The sequence below is a fragment of the Plecotus auritus genome (assembly GCF_963455305.1).
Source record: "Plecotus auritus genome assembly, chromosome: 8".
In the NCBI taxonomy this organism is placed as follows: Eukaryota; Metazoa; Chordata; class Mammalia; order Chiroptera; family Vespertilionidae; genus Plecotus; species Plecotus auritus.
This window is the reverse complement of record NC_137782.1, coordinates 130,924,614-130,941,394: the sequence shown is the minus strand read 5'-3', so window position 1 is coordinate 130,941,394 and position 16,781 is coordinate 130,924,614. Positions and strand designations below refer to the sequence as shown.

The 16,781-nt window shown below is 42.8% G+C and overlaps 1 protein-coding gene across 3 annotated transcripts in view; it reads left to right on the top strand.

Annotated features, from left to right (window-relative positions):
• Positions 1-12,182: 12,182 nt before the first annotated feature.
• Positions 12,183-16,781, top strand: part of ZNF638 (zinc finger protein 638) — a 114,449-nt gene continuing 109,850 nt past the window's right edge. For 2 of the 3 annotated variants that reach the window (XM_080685772.1, XM_080685779.1), the window contains exon 1: positions 12,205-12,368. In XM_080685772.1, coding sequence (XP_080541898.1) covers positions 12,253-12,368 — 116 coding nt within the window. In that variant the 5' untranslated portion in view covers positions 12,205-12,252. Of the gene's footprint in view, positions 12,369-16,781 lie in introns of all 3 variants that reach the window. The other variant, XM_080685775.1, reaches the window with a different exon arrangement.

The window sequence follows — 16,781 nt, the reverse complement described above, 5'->3', positions numbered from 1 at the left end:
AATCTATAATAATAAAAGCATAATATGCTAATTAGACCTGACAGCCAAACGGACATCCTCCTGGACGACCTTCCAGATGAAGCTGCAGCTGCAAGGGCCAAGGCCCTTGCATGAATTTCGTGCATTGGGCCTCTAGTAATAATAATAAAACTATGAAGGTGAATGATGTGGCAGTCAGAGAAGTTATCAAATGAAAAGAAAGAAGGGATTAGGACTGAACACTGAGGAATGAAGATATTTAAGGGACAGGCCAAGGAAGAGGACCTCATAAAGGATCTTCTGAAAAGAAATTATTGAATAAGTGATAAAAGAAATAGAAGGGTCTGGTGTCAGAATAACCAATAGAGGAGAGAATCTTAATTTTTCAAAAAGGTCAATTATATGCCAAATCTCAAAGAGCAAGGAGGATGAGTCCTGAAAAGTGGCCACCACATCTGAAAATTATAAGGCCATTGGTGCCTTTGGAGAGAGGAGTTTCTGTGGAGTGGTGGGAATAATGAACAGCGGGTAATGGACAAGGACTTGCTGCAGAGTAAAAAGAAACATGAGGTCGCTAAACAGGCAGGGAAAGAGAAAAGAGCATTGACATCTACAATGGCAGGGAGAGGAGAGAGACGGGGTGGGAGAGTGGGATGACTCATCCCTTTGTTATCTATACTGCAGGCCTTTGTCCCTTAGAGAGGCAGGATGGACAGTGGTTAGAACAGGCTTTGGAGCCAGGCTGCCTGCGTTTGTAGCCCAGTGTCACCACACTTACTAGCTATGTAAACTTGGGCAAATTACTTAACTTCTTTGTCCTTAGTGTCCTCATGTGGAACATATAATTGCAACTACTTCTTAGGTTTTTGTGAGCGCTTAGAATAGCACTTAGAAAGCATCCAATAAAGGTCAGCTATCAATACTATTATTGCTATTATCATCATCATTACTACATTTGTAAATTCAGGCTTTTTCTCTTAGTGATATCTACTACTCTTATTCTACGGCAGTGGTTTTCGAAGTATGATCCAGGGAACTCTGTGGGTCCCTGAAACTCTTTCAGGGGATCCAGCAGATCAAAACTATTTTCATAATATGAAAACATGATTTGCCTTTTTCACTCTCATTCTCTCACAAAGGTATAGTGTAGTTTTTCAGAGGCAATGTGATGTGTGATAGTGCAACAGACTGATGCAGAAACACGTATGAAAATCCAGCTGTCTTCTATTAAGCCAGACACTAAAAAAAATATTTTTTAAAATGTAAGAGAATGCTACTCTTTTCGCTTATTTTTGTTGTTTTGGAAAATATAATGAATTTTCATAAAATTATGCTATTTATGTTAACAAGTTTATTATTTTGCATGATTTCAGACTAATTATTTTTAAAATTTATCTGTTTTAATTTCTAATAGTGTAAATACTCAACATATATTATCCATAAAATCTCTTTGAAGTCACCAAAATTTTAAGAGTGTAAAGAGAAACTGACACCAAAAAGTCTGAGAATCACTGCTCTGGGGACTAAATCAGAATCAGAATAGAAAAACATTGACTAGTTTGTGCTCCTTTCTCTAGTCACACAAGACTACTTGCTTTTCCCTAGAAGTTTCCTTTCTACATTCATAGTTTGAATCTTTGCTGGTGCTGGTTCCCTCAGATTAGAATGTCTATTTGCCCTTCTTTGCCTGTGAGAACTCTGCACATCTTGTAGGATACCTATAACCAAAATGTCACTGGCTTATGGTGAGGTAGGTCCTCAGCTTCCTTCTCAGAAGCTGCCTAGAATCCAGTGTGCTTATGCTCCCTCCCCGTAATCTTTTCTTATTATTCATCAACCACAAGCATGGAAATAGTATACGCCAATCTCAGCAGAATCGGAAGGGCCTTACCACCTACATTGCGGCCAGTGTCCTCCGTGAGAACCCTTCCTTCCTGCCAAGGATGCTGCTCTCCATGTTCACGAGGCAGGAAATCCTCGAGCTGTATGTACTATCCCTTCAGTTCTCATTTCATAGCTGTTGCCTTGCTCCAATTTGAGCCAAAGTGGGAGAATGACCAATTATTTGCTAAACTTTATCACCCAGGTCCCCAAGCATCATTTGTTGTTCACTGACTCTCACAAACCTGCTACTTTAGTTTTGTTCATAAATCCTTTTCTATCAGAGACCGACAGAGTCTGGGCCTGAATGAGAAACATGATACCCTGCTCCCCATACCTTCAACTCTCTTGTATTCCTCAGGGGCTCAAGCACTAAAATTGTCGTCTTCACAACAGTAGCATTTATGTCAGGTTCTGAATCTTAATTTAAGATTAGCTGGGATCCCCTGTGGTGGTCATTCTCTTCCTCCCCCTTCTCCTCATCATTCTAATCCTCATATCTATTCTCATCTTCACAATAATTCTGCAAGGAAAATGTTATCCTCTTGTATTATTTATCTACTAGATGCCCGGTGCATGGATTCGTGCACCAGTGGGGTCCCTCAGTGTAGCCTGGGAGGATCGGGCTGAAATTGGCAGTCCAACACTACCTGCCTTCCTGCCTGATGTTCCTGCTCATCCTGGCCCACTGCGCCTGCTGCTGCCACTCAGTAGGCTCGCTGCCACTCCACTGCGGTCTCCAGGCTGCATCCGCCAGCCACGAGCCCTGCGTCTGGTGCCCGTTGGTCAGCTGAGCAGCGCTCCTGCTGTGGGAATGCACTGACCACCAGGAGGGCAGCTCCTGCATTGAGCGTCTGCCCCTGGTGGTCAGTGCATGTCATAGCAACTGGCCGACCAGTTGTTCGGTCTCTTAGGCATATATATATATACTAGAGCCCTGGTGCACGAAATTCATGCACTCAGGGGGGTCCCTCAGCCCAGCTTGCTTCCTCTTGCAGTCCCAGACCCCTTAGGGGATGTCCGACTGCAGTAGAGGCAGGAGAGGCTCTTGCCACTGCCACTGTGCTCACCAGCCATGAGCCCGGCTTCTGATTGAGTGGGGGAGCGCACTGACCACCAGGAGCCAGATCCTGCATTGAGTGTCTCCCCCCTGGTGGTTAGTGTGCATCATAGTGACCGGTCGTTCTGCCGTTCGGTTGATTTGCATATTAGCCTTTTATTCTATAGAATAGATTGCTATGTAATAAATTCTCCTGAAAACTTTGAACAACATTTATCATGTCATCGTTTCTGTGGGTCAGGAGTCTGGGATGGCTTAGCAGGGTTCCCTGCTTCACAGGCTGCAATCAAGATATCAGATGAAGCTATCGTCATTGTGAACCTCAACTGGGAAGGGATCTCCTTCCAGGCTGACTCACATGGTGTTGGCAGGATTTGGTTCCTCACTGGGCTGTTGGCTGGAGGCCTCCTTCAGTCTTTGCCACATGGGGCAACTGGCTTCATTATAGGATGTAAGCTAAGAAAGCAATAGAGAAAATCCAGCAAGTCAGTCTTTTGAATCCTAATCAGGAAAGTGACATCCCATCACTTTCACATATTCTGTTTGTTAGAAGCAAGTCACTAGGTTCAGCCCATATTTAAGGCCAGAGGATTATACAAGGGCACGAACACAGGATCACCCCTGGCCATCTTGAATGATAACTGCCACACTCATTTTCCTAGGTGGTGAAACTGAAACTCAATGAGGTTCGATAATTAGACCAAGGTCACTCAGTAAATGGCAGAGCTGGATTTGAACTCAGGTCTTTCAGACCCCAAAGCTTACCTGAAGCACTTATTTCATATATTCTCACATTGTGTTTGTCACTGTGATTATCTCCATTCTACTGCAGCCTTATTAAGGGCAGGGGATACTTATGTCCCTTATAGTGACAAAAGTGTTGGCGAATAGATGGATGGATGAATACATGAATCAATCAAAACAGTTGGAACCATATGTTGGAACCGTGCACACAGAAATTGCTAAACCAAGGTTCAAAATAAAAAATAACTGCAAAACAGAGCATGGGTCAAACTGAGAAGGCAGGGTAGAAGTGAGCCAAGGGGTAGCCCAGATACACTGTTGACCCTATGGAATTCTTCAAATTTCTTTTTCCTCTGTGTGAAACATAGCCTGTGTGTTTTGGTAAGCAGAGACAAATCCTGTGAATTGTCAGAATTTAGACCATATAATGGCCAAGAATACTCAAAAGGCATTCTGAATAAAGCTAGATCCACTTCCCACCCCCGCTTTATTTAGCCTATGTATTTATGTGTATTTAACCCAGAAAGTCCTAATCTATGTCACTGTGCTGCCTTGTCAAAGGGGAGAAAAATGGCTGTAGCCAAAATATATGTGCTAAAAAAGACTGAAGGAGCAAAAAATGTCATGCAAATTTGGATGTTTGGGTTATCCCTTCGCCTCACAATAAGGGTTATGAATATATTAATAAACTATTTCCTGAAAAAGGTAACATTTCTAATAACCATGATGTTTGATTTACATTTTGTCCAGGTAATTCCATTGTTTCTGCTTTTTATGTGGCCTCTGTAAGATGCTTTCAGATATGATGTGATGTTATGTTATGGAAAGGGGACTAGCTTGCTTCCATCACTCTTACTAGTTAGGTGAGAGCTTGCTGGGAAACGGTACCTGAACCTACCACTTCCTTTCTTCTACTGTACATATAGATTGTACGTGTCTGGTCAAAGTCGTACGACTCAAGGCACAACTGAAGAACTGAGCAGAAGCAGTAGTTGTGCAGCCTCTTATACGAAGGGGAGGAAAGCAGCAGCCAGGAAGTCCAGTCTGTGGTTTTTTGTGGTCTTCCCACTCAGCGCTGGAGGAAAGTATTAACCCACTCCACACAGCAATCATCACAATGAACCCTTTTTAAAAAAATTTTTTTTTTTTTTTTTTTTTTTTTTTTTTTTTTTTTAGAGAGAGGAAGCGTGGGAGGGAGAGAGAGCAAGAGAGAGAAACATCGATCAGTTGTCTCCTGTAAGCACCTGACCAGGGACTGAATCTGAAACCTAGGTATGTCCCCTGACTGGAAATCAAACCTTTCTGTGTACGATGCTCCAACCAGCCAAGCCACTTGGCCAGGGCACAAAAAACGCTTTCTTGAAAGTTGAAATGGGATTAGCAACACTCCTGAAAACATAAAGTTTTAGAGTTTTCTGTTGACTAGGTAAGTTCAAGGTACTAGATCAGTGGTATTAGCTTTTGTTGTTTTCCTAAAAATAAAAGCATAGTAGCTCAGATGTAACATGGCAGCTAGCTGAGCAATCCCTTCATCGCCTGGGTAATTAGTGGCTAAGACCTGGGGCTCTAACTATCTGACTATCCCATTCTATTTTCTAGTTCTTTACTTCAGTAAGGAAACTTATAGAGAGTTATCACTGAGGGCTCAAGACTCCAGAAAATCCTACACTTTTGAGAATTTTTAGATACTTCTGCAAGATCCTGTAAGCTTGCTGGAAGTTTAGTTTTTAGAAGGGAGGGTCAAAAATGACAATCTCTGTGATTTAAGCATTATAGAAATGGTGATTTCATGACAGTAAAGCTATGCATTTAAAAAAAAATTGCAACTGCCAAAGAGGAATTTTGTTTCTGAAACTTTTGCATAAGTGTCCAGGATATTACTATTTATAGGATTAGGTAGGTCATTTGTTGTTTTCAAGTAGCATTGGCAATGGTTGAGCAAGACTCCGTTAGCCGTAAAACTATGCTAACCTCTCCAGGACATTCATTCCTCAACTCTTTGCTGACAGTACACAAGTTATCATATGGCCTGCATGGGAATGTGAGGTACAGTTCTATTTTCAGTTCACCCTCTGGCTTGCTTCATAACCTTGGGAAAATCACTTCTAGGCCTTGTGCCATAGACCTGCCACCTGTAAATGAGAGCTGGTTAGCAACCCTCCTCTAACTCATGAATTCTGGAGCTGGGGAATTAAGAACTTCAACATGGTCACTGAGAGTCATTTGCACACTTATTCTTTAAAAAAATTTTTTTTTTTTATTTCAGACAGGAAGAGAGAGAGAGAGAGAGAGAAAGAGAGAGATAGAAACATCATTGATGAGCTCTAGCCGGTTTGGCTCAGAGGGTAGAGCGTCAGCCTGCGGACCAAAGGGTCCCGGGGTCTATTCCGTCCGGGGCCGTGCAGGAGGCAACGAATCGATGTGTTTCTCTCACATCGATGTTTCTCTCTGTCTTTCCCTCTCTCTTTTACTCTCCCTAAAATATCAATGGGAGAGAGAGAGAAAGAGAGAGAGAGAGAGAGAGAGAGAGAGAGAGAGAGAGAGAGAGAGAGAGAGAGAGAGAGAAAAGAAGGAAAGAAAGAAGGAAAGACAGAAAGGAAGGAAGATGATGAGAATCATTGATTGGATGCCTCCTATACACCCCACAACAGGGATGGAGCCCTAGAACAAGTTTTCTTTTTGGACAGCCTAACTACATTCCTTCCAGCCCTACTGCTAAGAGAGAAGAGGTATAAATTTTTCTTTTTTTCTTAATATGTTTTCATTGATTTTTAGAGAGAGAGGAAGGGAGGGAGAAATAGAAACATCGATGAGAGAGAAACATCATTGATTGGCTGTCTTCTTCACAGCCCCCACTGGGGATTCAGCCCACAACTCGAGCATGTGCCCAGATGGGGAATTGAACCAGCGACCTCTTGGTTCCTGGGTCAATGCTCAACCACTGAGCCACACTGGAATGTGTAAATTTTTCCATCTTACATATTCATTTCCATTTCTCGCAGCCATTATCCAGGGCATACCTGAACGCCACTTTCACTGAATTTCGCCATGGCAGGTGCTTAGCCAGAATCCATTCATTCTGTTTTACTCAGTGAATGGGGATCAATATTGTTAGAAATGAGAATTTTAAAAAAATTCATACATTTAAGCCTCTCATAAACTTAAAACACCTACATTTACTTCTTGTTATCCTCTTATCTTTATGTAAGGCAAATGTCAGCTATAGCCTCCCTTGCTTTAGTAATCTCAGATTGCCCCAAACATCTAATGTGGCTGTTTGGAGCCCTTCCCAAGATTACCAATAATTCCGAGGGGGCTCATTTTCTTCTGTCCTCTCTGTCCCTGCGCCCCTGGATCAATGGGTGCTGTCTTTTCACTGTTCCCATGGCCTCAACTTCAGCCTCCTCCTCAGTTTTTACAAAACCCCATTCACACAAAGCTTTGGAGAGATTTTAAGATTTGAGAAAACAACTTAAAATTTATCTATTGGACACTCCTGTTCTTTTAAAAAAATCCATTTTCCCAACCTATCACCCGAGATTTCCTGCTAGCCCTTCACTCGATGCAGCTCCTCCTCTTGACTCCACTCCCATCCCTTCCTTGCTTGGCCCATCTCTTCTCACCTCTCTCTCAGGAGCAGACATACATTCCTCCCATGTTTTCATGTCTGCAGCTTTTCTTACGTTGCTAGAGCTTCTGCTCATACCCATGTTTCTAGAGTCTCACCTCATACCTGAAACACATTATCAGGGTATTTTCTCAAGCAATGATGATATTTTCTTTTCTTTTTTAAATCCTCACCAGAGGATATTTTTTCCATTGATTTTTTTCTTTTTATTTAGAGAGAGTGGAAGGAAGTAGAGGAGGAGAGAGGGAGAGAGAGAGGAGAAAGAAACATCGATGTAAGAGACACATTGATTCGTTGCCTCCCTCACATGCCCCAACCAGGACCAGAGATGCAACCTGCAACCGAGGTACATGCCCTTGACCAAAAATGAACCTTCTATCCTTTGGTGCGTGAGCCAACACTCCAGCAACTGAGCCACACCAGCCAGGGCAACACAAATTTTTCTTTTTTCCTTAAGAGAAATCCTGGTACCATTTAATACTAAATTTTCTCCTCATTATACTCAACAACGTACATTTATTTATGTGCACTCACCAGGATTTACAAACTAATTTGAATTCTACTCTCTTATTATATTGTATGTACTTTCCCATTTGTTAATTCAGAGCACATTTGCTACTTTCATAAACACCCTACCCATTATCAGGCATTTGAGTTTCCAGATTTATTTTGTTTTGCACTATGAATAGTGCTGCTATAAACATTTAGTGAACATTGATTTTTCTCAATTGGATTATTTTGAGGGAATATATTCCCAAATATGGATTATGGGACAAACATAAATACTTTCACAGATCTTGTGCTTTGCCTCAATATTTTCAAAAACAGTTGTCCCAATTAATAATTTTATCAATTTACGAGGTTAGCCATTTTTCTCAACTCTGCCAGTATTCTCCTTTGTAATTTTCAGTTAGCCTTGCAGTAAGACTAATCATTTCCCCAAGATTTACATTTCTGAGTTTCTTCATATATGAAATATTTGGTCATATACTTTGCCCTCTTGTTCAGTTACGTCTGGGTATTAATTTTATTTTGACACCTTTATTGAGATATAATTCATATACCATACAATTCATCCATGGAAGTGTACAATTCAATACATTTTAGTATATTCACAGAACTGTGCAACCATCACAATACATTTAAGAACATTTCATTACCCCCCAAAAAAGTCCTGTACCCTTAGCCTTTACCCCCCAATCCTTCCATCATATTCCCACCCCTAGGCAACCACTAATCTTTTATGGTTTCTATATACTTGCCTATTTTGGACATTTCATATAAATAGAACAATACAGTGTGGTCCTTAGTGACTGGCTTTTTTCTCTTAGCATAATGTTCTCAATGTTTCATTTGTTATAGCATGTGTCAGTCCTCCATTCCTTTTTAAAAAATATATATATTTTATTGATTTTTTACAGAAAGGAAGGGAGGGGGATAGAGAGTTAGAAACATCCATGAGAGAGAAACATCAATCAGCTGCCTCCTGCACACCTCCTACTGGGGATGTGCCCACAACCAAGGTACATGCCCTTGACCGGAATCGAACCTGGGACCTTTCAGTCCGCAGGCCAACGCTCTATCCACTGAGCCAAACCGGTTAGGGCCTTCATTCCTTTTTATTGCTGAATAATATTCCATTATATGGATATATCATATTTCATTATCCACTCATTGGTTGATGGCAAGGGTTGTTTCCACTTTTTGTCTACCATTAATAATGTTACTATAAACATGCAGGTACAAGTTTTATGTGGACATGTGCTTCGGGGTATATTGCTGGGGTCATAGGATAACTCTATGTTTAACTGTCTAAAGAGCTACCAGACTGTTTCCCAATGTGGCTGCACCATTTTACATTCCCACCAGCAGCATCTGAGGGTTCCATTTTCTCCACATTCTTGCTGCATCGGTTTGCTAGGACTGCCCAAACAGACTGAGTGGTTTAAACAACAGAAATTTATTTTCTCACAGTTCTGAAGGGGGAAGTCCCAGCTCAAGATGTCAGCAGGCTTGGTTTCTCCTGAGGTTTCTCTCCTTGGCTCTCAGATGATCACATCCTCGCTGTGTCCTCACATAGCCTTTTCTATGTGTGCACATATCCCTGGTGTCTCTTTCTCTTTTTACAAGGACATCCGTCATATTAGATTAGGGTGTCACCCTTATGACCTCATTTCATTTCATTACCTCTCTAACAGCCGTATCTCCAAATACAGTCACATTGGGGATAGGGTCTCAATACATAAATTTGAGGAAACACAATTCAGTTCATAACACTTGCCAACTGCTACAGATTAAAATTTGTATGCTGAAACGTAACCCACAATGTGATAATATTTGCAGGTGGTTAGGTCATAAAGGCAGAGACCTTGTGAATGGAATTGATGTCCTTTAAAAGAGATCCCAGCCCTAGCTGGTGTAGCTCAGTGGATAGAACGTAGGTCTGGGGGCCAAAGGGTTCCAGGTTTGATTCTAGTCAAGGGCAAGTACCTTGGTTGCAAGCTCCTCCCCAGCCCTGGCTCTGGGAGGCAACTTCATGCAGGAGGCAACCAACCGATGTCTTTCTCTCACATTGCTGTTTCTCTGTCTTTCCCTCTCTCTTCCACTCTCCCTAAAAATCAATGAAAAAATATCCTCAGGTGAGGATTAACAACAACAACAGCAGCAACAAAAAACACAAAACAATAAGAGAGATCCCAGAGAACTCCCTCACCCCTTCTGCCATGTGGGGAGAAGACAGCTATTTCTGAACCAGGAAGAAAGTGCTGAGGCACTGAATCTGCCCAGTGGCTTGACCGTGGACTTCCCAGCCTCCAGAACTGTGAGAAATAAATGTTTATTATTTAAGCCACCCAGACTATGGTATTTTTTTATAGCAACTTGAAGGGATTAAGACTCCAATGCTTGTCATTATCTGTCCTTTTGATTATAGCTATTCTAGTGGGTATAACACAGTATCTAGTTATGGTCTTTATTTTCATTTTCTTGATAGCTACTGACATTGAACATCTTTTCATCGGTCATTTTAGATCATATGCTTATTGGTCATTTGCACATCTTCTTTGGAGACCTGTCTATGCATATCCTTTGTCTTAATTTATTTCTTTATTATAACACTAGAGGCCTGGTGCACGAAATTCGTGTACATGGGGGGGGGGTGTCCCTCAGCCCAGCCTGCACCCTCTCCAGTCTGGGACATTCCTCTCACAATCCAAGACTGCTGGCTCCCAAACGCTCGCCTGCCTGCCTGACTGATTGCCCCTAACTGCTTCTGCCTGCCAGCCTGATCACCCCCTAACCACTCTCCTGCCAGCCTGATCGACACCTAACTGCTCCCCTGCTGGCCCGATTGCCTCTAACTGCCCTCCCTTGCCGGCCTGGTTGCCCCCAACTGCCCTCCCCTGCAGGCCATCTTGTGGTAGCCATCTTGTGTCCACATGGGGGCAGCCATCTTTGACCACATGGGGGCGGCCATCTTGTGTGTTGGAGTGATGGTCAATTTGCATATTACTCTTTTATTAGATAGGACTAGAGGCCCAGTGCACAAATTCATGCACAGGTGGGGTCCCTCAGCCTGGCCGGCTCTCAGGGCGGATTGGGGCCTTCTCACCCAGTCCTAATTGGGGCTGGCTGGCTGTGGGGAGGGACCAAGGGAGGTTGGCTGTGGGAGCGCACTGACCACAAGGGGGCAGCTCCTGCGTTGAGCATCTTCCCCCTGGTGGTCAGTGTGTGTCATAGCTACCGGCCAGTCATCTGGTCATAAAGGTCACTTAGGCTTTTATATATAGAGGTATTACTTTTTTTCTTTTTTCTTTTAATCTTTATTGTTGAAAGTATTACATAGGTCCTCCTTTTCCCACCATTAACCTCTTCCAGCCCACTCGCATCCCCCCTGATATATTACTTTTATTGTAGATTATCTGAATATGGATTAATCATGTAGATAGATATCAAACATACTGGCAGCAAAAATGGGAGAAAGTTGGGGATAGTGACAACTTTTCTAAGATAAAAAAAGAAATCTAGAAACAAATAAAAAAATTAATGCGAATATATGAAAATAAAACATAATTCATTGTAAAAATACAATAAAAAAGCCAAAAGACAGTGTGGGTAAAAGTAATTTATTTACAATGGGATATATATATATATATATATATATATATATATATATAGTCTCTGAAAGGATATGCAAGAAATTAGTTAACCATAGTAGCCTAAAAGAAAACTGAGGGCAGAGGATAATGGAGACTTTATTTTCATTGCATAGCATGTATTTTTGACGCTACTGAAAATTTAACTGTCATACATATTATTTAGTCTTTAAGCAAAAAGGAAGAGATGTGTGTACTGCTCTGTACTGTGAATCATGGCCACCAGAATTTCAGGGTAACAAGCCTTTTAGTTCTCCTCTGGCTGAAATACCCGCCCCCTCCCCGCCCTGTGCAATACAGGGCTTTTGATATCGGAATGTGCCTTATTGTGGGCTCCTCCACTTACCTGTGTTCTTATCTGCTCCTTCTCCCGACTGGCTGGGAAATCCTCAGAAGTAGGGGGTGTTCCTCACTCCCGTGTGTCCCCAGCACTTCGGCTGGCCCTCAGTAGGTGTTCTATAAACTACGGAGAAATATTTGTCTTCAAAAGAAAAAAGAGAGAGGTCCTGAAAAATCAGAAGTGTCCCAAACGTCTTAGACACTACCAGATCTTTTGTTTGCAAAATGATCTTTTCCTGTTCCCTCCTCATCCCCCTGAAACACGTTTCCACGCCGGTGGGCGAGGACCGCCGAGCCAGTGTCGTCGCTCGGCCGCCTGACCCGCTCTCGCCCCGCCTCCGGCTTCCCGCGCTCCGCGCCCATTGACCGCCCTCGGGAGTGGGCCGTGCCCGACGGGCGGAGCCTTCCGCCCTGGGGCCCAGGGGCGGCGTGCGCGGTGCGCGGGTGCTGTGTGCGCGCCGCCGGCGATGTCCGGGGGCCGCGTTCCTGCCGGGGCTACAACCCGGGCGGCCGCCGGGGCCGCGGCGCCGAGCTCCGTCTTCGGGACGGCCGCGGTGGCGCAGGCTACGGACCCGCTGAAAAGGTGAGCGCTTCCCCGGGCTTACGCCCTCGCCTGTGTTCAGGGACAATTGGCCATGGGCCAGGCGTGGCGGGCGGGCGGCCGGGTCTGCGCCCGGACATCCTCGCGTATCGGGGTTCAGGTCCAGATCACTCCGCTCCGCCCCCCCACCCTCGGGTGATTGTCACTCCCCAGTCTTTAGCGCCAAACAAATTGCGCGGAGGCGCTAGCGGGTCAGCGCTGCAGTGGAACGCCTCGCGGGCACTTGTTGCTGGCTTCGCAGTGCTAGCAACTCTTCTCCGGATGGGACAGGCTCGGTGGCCGCGGCGCAGTGCGGCTGGATCTTGGGAGCCCAAGATTAAGTAAAGGATCATTTATTCTGCAGGGGTATTGGGGCGTGGCGGGGGGTGATGAGGCTACGTCAAATGGTCTCATGTTCGCTTCTAACTCAGGGAAAATAGCTCCGACTCTTTTTTAAAAATGACATTGTACAATTGCATAATATTCTGTATGTCACCCAAAATTGGTTTTTGGTGGCTGAGTAGTCATTTAAATGCAACGTTGACATTTTTGTTTCCTAAACAAGTTTTGAACTGTCTTTTTAAGATTTTTCATTAAAGGAATTTCTCAAAGTACAGAAAAATAAAGAAGCCATGCATAGTGTCTTGAGTCATCAGTTTTGAGGGATTCCCGCCCCCGTTTGCTTAGGCTTGCTTTCACAACTGCACACCCAGGTTCCAGATTTTGGAATCGTGTAAATAGCGCGTGGGCCTCCACCCCCATGCGGCTGGACTGCCCAGAGAAAGTCGGCCACGCCCCGGACCCTCGCTAGGCCTGTAGACTCGGGACTGTCTGGAGTTCATTGCTGTGATTTGCATGTTACAAGAGCCCCAGGAAGCCTAGCTGCATACTGGTTAAGACTCTGCTCACGTTTCAGCCTGGGGGGCCCTTGTAAGCAGCAATAGCTCTTTCTTTTATCCTTGTGGCCTGAGTCCTTTCAGCCTGGAGCAGGCTGAACAGATTGCTCTGACAACCCAATACCAGTACTGTACTGCCCTCTCCCAGTTTTTGTGGCCTTTTATGCGAGTTGATGGGAGCCAGGAATGGAGAGAATGGTAGACATTTTGCAGAACGGAACTCTCTTAAGTTATGTCATGCTTCTTGGCGCTGGTTTCTAAGTCTAAGTACTGGTGATACCTATTCAGCCAGCTTTGCCCTTTTCCAAGTCTCCGTGGGTTAGTTTGCGTCAAAAAGTAGTGCCTATTTCTTATCCCCTCAGGATTAGGAAAAGTGATTGCTGTCTTCAGAAAAAGGTGTAGGGAATTTAGTGTGTCGCCTTCTGAGGATCAGAAGATTATGGATTTTTTTTTAAAGAATGAGGGCATATTGGAGACTAGAATATTGTAATTATTAGTCTTATTAGGGGATTGGAAAATAGAAATGCCACTCTTTAATTCAGTAATTAGGAAATGCATCCTTTAAAATTCCAAATGCTACTATGAATTCTCTTGTACAGTCAAAAGTACCTTTAATTTATCTCTTCTATAACTATATTTTTGCATATATTTACAGGACTTGGGTAGTGTGTTGCTGTCCCTAGTTGTCAGGATTCTTAGTGACTTCTTATTTGAACTTTAAGTGTATTTTAGGGAGGGGAGTGGAGAAGAAGCTATAAAATGTAATAATTCTCCTTTTGTCTCTGGGATGTTTTGTGGTGGCCAAGAAAACTTATTTAGTACTGATCTATGAAAATAGGATAGCTTAAAGAATTTATTGGGGATTGCTTTTTTTTTTTTTTTAGTTACATTGTATTCATTATGATTTCTAGAATTGCATAGTATGCTGTATCTGTTCTAAAAATAGTTTTTCTTCTTTTTAAAAAGATCCTCGCCAGAGGATATGTTTATTGCTTTTAAAACAGAGAGAGACAGAAAGAGAGAGAGAGAAACATCAATCGATTGCCTCCCATTCTGGCCCCCACAACTGGGGAACCAACCAGAAACCTGGATTTGTGCCCTGATCAGGAATCAATCCCTAGACCCTTCTGTGCACCGGCTGATGCTCCAACCAACTGAGCCACACTTGTCAGGGCCAAAGGTAGTTTTTGATGTTAGGGTGTTAATGTAAACAAACCATTGAAACCTGTAAAGAATTTTTGTGAGTTTATTTGAGCCAAACTGCCAACATATGCCAGGAAGCAGAACCTTAACGAATTGAGATAATGCTCCGGAGATTGGCGGATTACATCTGTATTTATACATTGCAATCAAAGGAAAGGGGTTACATGAAATCCATTGGTGACAGACTAGAGAGGCCAGAGAAAGCAAAGCAGGGAAACCCCTGGGATTGGATAAAAAGTAAAATGATAGACACATACTTAGGTGGGTGCAGGAACAATTAACATGATAATGAAGGAATTTGTGGTGTCTGTCCTGGAGCCCAGCACATTAGGTTGTGCCTCAAGGGGTCCAGAAAACGGAAGTTACACGTTACCTAGACATTTCAAAGGGTATGTTATTATAGATGCAAAAAGACAGATAGACTCAGTTAAGGTAAAGGTTGACTTTGTCAGTGAAGATAACAGCCTAGGATGTAACTACCCACCATAACTGCTTTTAGTTAAAGTTTAATTTCAGACGGTCCTTTGGGATTACTTTAGGTCTCTGAGTTTGCAAGACTGCTATGCAGGCCTTCCCTGAGTTTGTCAAGTTAGCATGTGGCCCCTTTCGTCCACAAGGGTAATCATTTGAATGCAATAACGACACTTTATATTTCTTAAATAATAAGTTTTGAGCTTTCTTATTTTATGGTAATAACTTTCTTTCATTAAAGAAAATTTGAAAAATGCAGGGGGAAAAGTATATTGTTTGAATCATCATTGTTCAAAAGATTTTTTTTTTTTCCAATATACTTAGGCCTGTTTTCACCCACAGCTACATACCCAGGTTCCAAATTTGGAATGACATTAATAGTGTTGAATGTACTATTTCTGGAAGTGGGGGGCTTATAAGTTGTATTAAAATTTTTAGTTTCCTTTGTTGAAATGTCAGCTCCAGCAGAGACTATTATGGCATTTTCTCCTCCAAGAAAGGGAAGTGATGATACAACACTTTAATAATTTTGACTATTATAACTGCTAATATTAAGTACTATGGTTTTTAAACATATTTTTATTGACTTTAGAGAGGAAGAGAGATAGAAACATCAATGATGAGAGAGAATCATTGATCGGCTGCCTGCTGCACGTCCCACACTGGGGATGGAGCCCCAGCATGTGCCCTAACTGGGAATCAACCGTGATCTGATAGTTCATAGGTCAACTCTCAACCACTGAGCCAAGTCAGCCAGACGAGAGAATGAATGCTTTTAAAAAGGGACTGGGTTTGCTCTCTCCTCCTTCTCTTCTTCCGTTATGTGGGCTGGAAGGGAGAATTGTGTGGGGAGCAATTTTAGGCAAACTAAAAAAGAATGCAAGCAACAAGATAGAAGGAAGCTGGCGGCTTAGATAGCACCACTGAACAAAGCTACTAGCCTATGCTTAGACAGTTGATTGAGAAAGGAACATACTTTGATCTTATTTAAGCCATCTTATTTTGGGGTCTTCGTTGTAGAAGCTTAGCTTGTATTCTAACAAAAATGCATCCCATTTCTTCAAAACTGCTTAGAAATTTAAAATTTTTTCTGTTCTGTTAGTTCCACATCACCTTGGTCTGTTAACCCATGAGTATAAAAATGGGTTTTTACCCTTCTGCCATCTTCAAATACATTGTGATTACCAGTACTGTGAATTGTGTAAATATTAACATTATTTGATTCAAAATTTGGTCACTTCTTTTTTAAATATATTTTATTGATTTTTACAGAGAGGAAGGGAGAGGGAGAGAGTTAGAAACATCGATGAGAGAGAAACATCAATCAGCTGCCTCCTGCACACCCACTACTGGGGATGTGCCTGCAACCAAGGTACATGCCCTTGACTGGAATCGAACCTGGGACCCTTGAGTCCGCAGGCCGACGCTCTATCCACTGAGCCAAACCGGTTAGGGCATGGTCACTTCTAATTAATATCTCATAATCATTGAACCAAGGTGCTACCAGGCTTTATCTCACTGCATATATTGGTAGTTTGCTATAGTTTTGTTGGTTTTCTTCTTTTTAACTATTAGACTTGAAGCAGTAAAGTGTACTATGAGAATAGGCAGGATCTTCTTCTTTTTTAAAAAAAATATATTTTATTGATTTTTTTACAGAGAGGAAGGGAGAGGGATAGAGAGTTAGAAACATCGATGAGAGAGAAACATCGATCAGCTGCCTCCTGCACACCCTATACTGGGGATGTGCCCGCAACCAAGGTACATGCCCTTGACTGGAATCAAACCTGGGACCCTTCAGTCCGCAGTCCTACGCTCTCCACTGAGCCAAACCGGTTAGGGCAGG